The sequence below is a fragment of the Gavialis gangeticus genome, unplaced genomic scaffold (genome assembly GCF_001723915.1).
Source record: "Gavialis gangeticus isolate Ggan-Ray unplaced genomic scaffold, GavGan_comp1, whole genome shotgun sequence".
Lineage (NCBI taxonomy): Eukaryota > Metazoa > Chordata > Crocodylia > Gavialidae > Gavialis > Gavialis gangeticus.
Window position 1 is genome coordinate 33584930 of NW_017729027.1, and position 8412 is coordinate 33593341.

General features: G+C 42.8%; 1 protein-coding gene and 1 long non-coding RNA gene across 12 annotated transcripts in view; one reads left to right on the plus strand and one right to left on the minus strand.

Annotated features, from left to right (window-relative positions):
• The window catches only part of DST (dystonin), a 569390-nt gene that overhangs the window by 23899 nt on the left and 537079 nt on the right, over nucleotides 1–8412 (plus strand). For all 9 annotated transcript variants that reach the window (XM_019520527.1, XM_019520528.1, XM_019520523.1 and 6 more), the window contains exon 3: nucleotides 386–574. In XM_019520527.1, coding sequence (XP_019376072.1) covers nucleotides 386–574 — 189 coding nt within the window. The remainder of the gene's footprint in view (nucleotides 1–385; nucleotides 575–8412) is intronic.
• LOC109299987 overlaps nucleotides 1–8412 on the minus strand; it is a 29233-nt gene that overhangs the window by 15008 nt on the left and 5813 nt on the right. For all 3 annotated transcript variants that reach the window (XR_002098090.1, XR_002098089.1, XR_002098091.1), the window contains exon 2: nucleotides 364–469. This is a non-coding gene — a long non-coding RNA (uncharacterized LOC109299987). The remainder of the gene's footprint in view (nucleotides 1–363; nucleotides 470–8412) is intronic.

Below are 8412 nucleotides of genomic sequence, written 5' to 3' on the forward strand. Positions count from 1 at the left end.
AAAAAAAAAAAAAAAAAAGACTGATCCATCTTTTGCTTAAGCTCTCTGGAATAATTCAGTCTGAGGGAGAGCATGTGTTGAATTTTTTTAGTCTTAATACATAACATTTGGCGAAGTTATGATCAACTGAGCATGGACTTATAATGGGATGCAACACTAGCTATCACTGCCAGCTGTACCTATAATAAATATATAATCTAGGTATAAAAAGAGCTGTAAGTAAATGTGATGCTACAACTTAACAATGCCCCTTAACTTATAAATTTTTAACCAGGCTACATTTATAGTGCTAGTCTTTTAAATAAGATCCTTCCCAATACGTTTGTCATTATGCCCTGCATTTTGAGAATTATCAGACATTACCATTGCTTTTCTTATGTCACAGGGTTTTAGATCAAGTCCTCGTCATGCTAGAAGACGTGTAGCACCTCGCCTTGAAGAAACACAGCCTCTAGTGGAAGCTCATCACCTAAGCGAGCAAGAAACTTCTGTCAGGAAAAGAAAAATCAAGAAAAGCAGCCGAGTTCAGCCTGAATTTTACCACTCTGTTCAAGTCACACCAACTCGAAAACCTGTGAGTATCCTATCTCTGGGGTCTGACACACAAAACATCACATAGAGGCAGGGAATGTAGCTTTGTTTTGTGAGACATGCTGTTTTTAATTCTTCCTCAGTTCAGAAAACTGGAAAATCTCATGACTGGCAACTGTAGAACTAAATTTGTGAGAGTGCATTTTAATGTCAATTTTTAACTTGTTTTTATCCATCTGTGAAGGGTCTTGTTAAAAATTTTGACTTGTAGTCAAGATTTCAGTACTGAAATCATCCAGCAGATTTTCTGTTTTACAACTCATGACATCTGCGCAGTTGAAATTTCTCACATGATTAGACTTATCAAAGATTCTGAGCACTAGGCTGAAATTGTTTGAGCTCAACACTAGATACATTGGTTTAAGGCAATTTCTGAGGGCTTATGAGCTTCACACTATTTTTTGTACAAAATTTGGATCAAGCCCTGCCTTTCCTGACTCTGCAGCTTATACTTAGTTTCCTACTGGCATCATTATTTGATATAGGGGGTGTTACTTTTTTTACTGAAATATTTATACTTTTTTTAACTGAAATATTTATACTAAATATATTTAGTTATATATTTATAACTCCTAATGAGCCTCAGTTAGATTGGCATACAGGTTGCTTATATCAGTGTAGCTTATTTCCTCTCTAATGCAGGAGTAAACTGTTAGTATTTAGACCAGGGGTGGGCAACTATTTGGGCTGGAGGGCCACTTACAGAGTTTTAGTGAGCTCTTGAGGGCTGCACACATAAAATGAATCATGTTTAACACTAGCTATACTTAAAATTGTTATGGCATTTATAGTATCAAGGTTTCTTTGTGTTGTTTCTATACATAATCAAAATAGCACATATTAACATCCTAACCAACATGATACAGGTCTACCCAAAACTTATCCACAGGCTGGACAGAATCAGTCGGCAGGCCAGATGTGGCCTGTGGCCCATATTTTGCCTGCCCTTAATTTAGAATGATAGGAGTGCAGCCACATAAAGAGAATTGTACCATTTTAGTTGAAGTGGGCCAGTGTTATGAAAGCTGTATAACCTTGTGTGTGAACCATAATAAACATGATGTCCACTTTCCTTCTCCCAGCTTGCATCCCTTTGGGTAAGTCATGCTATTTGCACACACAACCAAGTGTTATTAAGTACTGTAGTCAGCTTGACTTTCTCATTGATCTCTTAGATTCTCTCCTTTTCCCTTTCATCTGCCCCCAGTTCTCTCTTTCTCCTGTCTCTTCTCCCTGGTTACATTTCTAATGCTCTTGATGTTTTCCTGTCATTTCATTTTATATCTCTTTTCCTTAGTCCTTTAATCCATTTCTTGTGATTATTGTATATTCAGTCTATTTCCTTTTATTCTAATCTCCATTTTAGCCCCTATTGTTCTCTCTTCCCCTGTTCTGTTCTGTTGGTCAGGCAGTCTCTGGGGGCCTCCAGTCTCTTCCCTCTGCACACACTATTCTTTGGTCCTCTTCTCCTGTCCTGTTCTCTTCTTTCTCTTCTTGTCCTTTCCCCTCTTGGTTTCTGCCCTTCCCTCCTCCTTCTTACCTTCTATGGATCCCTTGTGCCACTCTTCTCCCTCTCTTCCAGATTCCTTTTTCAACTGTATCTTTATCTCCTCATTCTCATGTTATGCCTGTGCTGAAGGGAATACTTGACCATGATACTTATGTATTACTGGGATACTTGACTGAATGTTTTGGATGGAGAGTAGAGGACCAGGGGTGCAAAGTGAGTAGAACCTGCATGTGTGCCATATAGGGTAAGCCAGATTAGTCCTACACTGCAAAACTGGCAACACTCCATGGGGACCAGGGGACTAGACAAAAACCAGACACACAGTGAGTGATTTCATAGACATTAGGAGCTGGAAGGGACATTGTGAGATCAAGTCCAGTCCCCCCGCCATAGGCAGGAAGTCAGCTGGGATCAAATGACCCCAGCAAGGAAAACATCCACGTTTTTTGAAAGAGTCCAGAGTAAGTGCTTGCACCACTTCGAGGGGGGGGCGAGGAAGTCTGTTCCACACCCCAGACACTTGCACTGTAAAGAACTTTTTTCTTACGTCTAATCTAAATCGGCCTTCCTGGAGTTTATGGCTGTTAGACCTTGTTATCCCTTGGGGAGCTCTGGTGAACAGCTGTTCTCCCAGATCCTGGTGAACCCATCTTATATAATTGTAGGCTACTACCAAGTGCCCCCTGACCCTTCTCTTTTCCAGACTGAAAAGTCCCAAGTCCCTCAGCCTCTCCTCATACAGCCTGCCCTCCAGGCCTTGGATCATAGAAGTGGCTGTCCTCTGGACTCTCTCAAGCTTTTCCACATCCCTCCTGAAGTGGGGGGCCCAAAACTGGATGCAGTACTCCTGCTGCCGTCTCACCAGGCCCAAGTAAAGTGGGAGGATGACATCTCTGGGTTTGCTTGAGATGCATTAGTGGATGCACACCAGAGTTTGGTTTGCTTTACCAGCTACAGCATTTCATTGGTGGCTCATATTCATCTTGTGGTCAATCAAGACACCCAAGTCTCTTTCGGTTGTGGTGCTAGCAAGTGTAGCACTGCCAAGCCTGTAAGTCTGTTGAAGGCAAAGTGCAGCACCTTGCAGTTCTCTACATTGAAGGCCATCAGTGTGACCACCGAGTTTCCAACACCCTGTCATGTGCAGCCTTAGACCGAGAGATGGGTGCCGTACGTCTTCCCGGCTCCTGTGATTGGCAGAGTTGCTGGTCACTCCAGGAGTCGTCTTCCCCTATCTAGCCTGCCATGACTTTGAATGTTCCCAGTGGGGGGGTTGACTATCCTGGGTCCCTCTGTGGCCCACGGTTTGCCCAACGGTCACTCACAGGGCTCCACCATCCCTACACCCCAGCCTCACGCCTCCTTGGTGGATCCCGCCATGTTCCCGGCTGCGTCCCCTCATTCCTACGATTATGGCACCTCTAGGATTTCCTCCTGTCAGTGTGTGGTTCTTGGAGCCTGCTCAGCTTACCCCCTTCGCAGGTCCTCTGTGACAGGAGGTCCTGCTCGTGGAACCTGCCCTTGTCCCGAGCACTCCAGCCCTCAGGTTGAAATCGTCCCCTGACGCCCTGTGGGCTCTGCTCTCTCTCTCTTAACCCCTTCACCCGGGGAAACAAAAAGGAAAAAACCTAACAGAAAACACAAGACACTACCTCTGTCTCTACCCTGGGAATCAGGAAAGTTCCCTTCCTTGCTTCCTCACGCAGAGGTCACGTTAGCTTTGTTCCTCTGTAATATCGCCGGGGAGAACTTCCTCCTTACTAGAACAATCCTAGTATGCGCCTGTAAAGGTTGTCCGCTTTGCCATCCTTGTTCCTTTCATGAGCCTTGTCTGCCACACTTCTCTCTCTCCTGCGGCATCCTCCCCTCCAGTTGATCTGTAATGTCCCTACACAGGGTTGATCACCCCTTTTATATGCGACGTAGGTGCCCTGCTTGCCCGATGCCCTCCCTGGGCTCTTGCTGAGCTCCTTCCAAAGGGGTCACCTCCCCCTCCTCCCAACTGTGCCCAATACCCCCACCTGCTGTACTGTAGGTTCTGGCATGCCTTTCTGTGGTGTTCCTGTTGTTTCTGATGTTTCAGACCACAGGGACTGGTTCCACCCGGCTTCCCATGCTGGTGGCTTGTCTGCTGCAACTGCTTCTGGGCTTAAGACCAGGAGCCTTTCCTGACTCCTCGTCTGACCCGTTTCCCCTCCTAGAGGGTTCCTGGAGCGGGTTCAGAGTCCGCACATTGCTTCAGTCTGTTCCCTCTCCTCTGCTCCTCCTGCCATCTGCCATTTTTTATTTTTGCCGGCCGGCAATTGCTGGTGACATCACCAGCCGGCCCCAGCTGAATAAAGGTGTGGCTAATAGAGCCACACAGGCTTTTCTTCTTGTTCCTGCTGTGCTGCGGCTCCTGCTGCAGGTAAGTGGTTTTTTCCTTTAATTTTCCCGTTTGTCCCCTCTCTCTCCTGTTCTTTCCCGGGACAATCAGGTTTTGGTCAGCTGACCTTGAAAGCGTGTCAAAGTCCAAGTCAGCCTGTATCCCCAGCTTGTCCTGCAGTGTGACCACCCTCCCCCATAATTTGGTGTCATCCATGAACTTTCCCAGTTCGCATCTGACTCCCGAATCCACATGGTTAATGAAAATGTTAAAGAGTACCAGCCCAAGTAGCAAGCCCTGAGGGACTCTAGTGGTCACCCTGCACCACGTTGATCGGCTCCCGTCAACTAGTACTCTTTGGGTCTGACCCCGTAGCCAGTTACTTGGCCATTGGACCATAAGATGATCAAGGCCACAGTTCCACAGCTTAACCATGAGGACATCATGGGGAACTAGGCCAAAGTCTTTCTTGAAATCTAGATATGACATCCACATCATCTCCCTTAACCAGGTAACATGTGCCCTGGACATAGAAGAAGATGAGGTTGGTCAGACAAGACCTGCCAGTCACAAAGCTATGTTGGCTGGCATTCAGATGCTTGCCTTCCATTAGTCTGATTTTGATGGATCCCTTGACAATTTTCTCTAGGATTTTTCCAGGGACAGATGTCAGTCTGATTGGTCTATAGTTCTCTGGGTCATCCTTCTTCCCTTTCTTGGAGATAGGGACCACACTGGCTCTTTTTCAGTCTTCTGAGACCTCGCCTGAGCACCATGAATTTTCAAATATCTTTGCCAAGGGGGATGTAATGATGTCTGTCAGCTCTTTCAAGACTCCAGGTGCATTCCATCTGGGCCCACGGACTTGTGAATGTCCAGTTTCTCAGGGTGTTCCCTCACCTGATCCACATCAATTTTGGGCCCATCACCTGCTCCCAGGATGGTTTGTGTCCTTTCTGACAGTGTGATCCTTTTGGGAGGGTGAAAAACCGATGCGAAAAAGTCATTTAGGATATTGGCCCTTTCTTGGGTGTCAGATGTCAGTTGCCCCATTAGCAATGGGCCCCTATCTTTTTCTTTTTTCAACTTCCCACATATCTGAAGAAGGGCTTTTTTTGTCTTTGATTCCCATAGCTAGCCCGAGTTTGGTTTGTGCCTTGGCTTTTCTGGACTGCTCTCTACAGGTGCGGGCGACTGCTGTGTAGTCCACTTTGGTGATGCTTCCTGTTTTCCAACTGGTGTAGGCTTCTCTTTTGAGTTTAATGAGGTCAGATAGTTCCGTGTTCAGCCAAGGGGGGTTCCTTGCCCGTTGATTACATTTCTTGTGAAATGGAATGGGTTTCCCCTGTGCTTCAAGGATTATGTTTTTGAGAGATGACCATTCCTCGTGTACTCCCTTTTCTATGGGGGTATGGCCTCTAATTGCCTGACTGACCAAATCTCTGAGTGATCTGATCTTACTATATAACTTGCAGTTCATGTGATGTTAATGAGCCTGTTCTGTATTCTTCAAAGCCAGCCATTATGACCTTAATACATGCCAGATTTAGAAACAACTCCCTGTAGCACTGTCATGGTAGTTAGGATTATTTGATGTTATTTTTGCACCCTACAGCCAGTTCTGTGTCTTAGAACTCTTTTAATAGTTTCAGGCTCTGGATCTTCAATAAACACACATATAACAGCAGTAAGCCCTATAACTTTGTTAATCTACATGCAAAAATACAATTTAACTCACCTTTCTTTTTTCACTCAGTTCTTAAATTATGATGAAATTATTAATGAGATCATACCAGTATGAGTAAAGTTGATGTTATGACATTCCATTGAAACATTGTGATGTCTCATAAGGGCACAGAATATTGTTGGCATTTCTCTGCCAATTCAGGATTGTTCCCTTAGCTACATTTTCTTACACTTTTTTCAGTCTAGTTTTAGTGCCTTAGATAATGATGCTTAAACCCTTTCTGGAGACTGTTTCCCATCCTAATGCTTCATTTTCAGGAATTTTTTTATGATATATTTCCTAAATTTTTCCTTCTGTATTTTTTATCCTTTTTCTGCTAGCCGTACCCATTTGTATCACCTAGAGTCATTTCTCTGTCCTCTTAGTAATTATAGACTATAAATATTTGTTGAAAGTTATGTCCCCACCCTCCTTAGTTACTTCGCCAAATGGTGCTTGTTTAGCTGATATAATCACTTCTCATCAAGCATTTCTTCCTGTGATCATTTTTATTGTTTTGTAACTTCCTCCATTTATCAATATATTTCTGGCAGTTAGGCACCAAGATACATACCGTATTTCAAACATGGTTGCGCCAGAGTCCTACAGAAAGACTGTCTTTTGTTGTGTGATATTTTTGTTAGTTAGACCTAAACTTACAGTAGTGTCTTTTGCTGTCATATATAAATTTGCATTTGATATGATCATTTATAGAATTTTGGCAGCATTATCACATTCCAGATTTCTTGCTTCTATTGATAGTCAATTTTATCCAGAAGTATTAGCTTGCATTTTTGTAGACAGATTTTTTTTGTGTTTTTTGCCCATGTCTCTAATTTCTATTAGTTCACTTAGATTACTTCTCTTTCTTCACTAGTAATCTTAGTGTCTTCAAATTAATCCCTGATCCTGAAAATGCTTATGCTTAACTGTATTGACCTTTGAAAGCAGTAGGATAGCTTCTATGTATATACAAGTACTAGCAGAATCGGAACCATAGTATTATCTACAGGCTATATTAATAATCTGTTTATGCCTTCACTGATGTCACAAATGAAGATATTAAATGTGGACCTCACACGGGTTCCTGAAGTACCTTAACAGATGTCCAATCTACAATACAGTTTATGGCCATTTCTATTTGTTGTCTTTATTTGCCATATTTCAATGCAATGCCATCATGTTGTAATGTATCTCCTTGCCATCCTGTAGACCACATCCTAAATGACAGCAATAGTGCCTTCAGACATTCCCTAAAGGTGACAAGATTACTTTATGCAGGGTTTTGGACAGAATATGGAAATTGTGAGGAGAAGTGGAGCTGTCTTCAGTGGTGCAAATTAGTATAGGTCCCTGCAAGTCAGTGGAGCTCTGTTGACTTATACTTCCTGAGAATATGGCATCAGTATTTAGAAATGTAGGTACAAACTGAAATCAAAGTTTGGGTACCTATGTGGGTAGCCTGGTATTCTGAGGTATTGCAAAAAGTTTACTGTTAGTATAGATCCAATCTTCCTGAGAAATACATCATCAGGGCTAATTTTAGTCATTAAAAATAGTTTTCAATTGCAACAGTTTTTAAAATGCTGGTATAACATAATTCTTTGCTCTAAAATCGTTAAAAATGGTTTTAAATATGAAATGGATTTACTGGTAGAGTTATTCCTATATTGGCATGGTGGCCTAGAGTTGCTGTGAAGAGATTACATGGTTTTGTTATGACACCAGTGAGAAGTGCAAGTCTCCCAAATAGGAATTTCATCTACATCACCAAATATTTCTTGGAAGCTTGGCTGGCTACTTTGCCAAAGCTGTTTTTTGCTTTCTGCAGGAAATAAATTACCAGCTAGTTGATTCACAGAAACCTAAACAAACAGTCATTGGTTTATGCAAGATCCAAAGGCCTTGAACCTGACACAGAAATGCACAATCACATTTGTTATAATAGGATAATTCTAAGAAACAAGAAAGAACAGTATATAGAGAATCCTACACAAATACCAGTTTAAGGCCCTGGTCCTTCAAACTCTTAAACTCATGTAAAACTATTGATGTGGCCAAACTCCTTTGGCTTCAGCTGGACTACCCAGAGGAGTAAGGTTATAAGGATCAGTGTATAAAGCAGGATTCACGCACCCAAGATTCTGAAGACATAGGATGCATGAGAGTAAAGCTCATCAGTCTGTGATACTGAAAGAATTGTGAGGTGTGTGTGTGTGT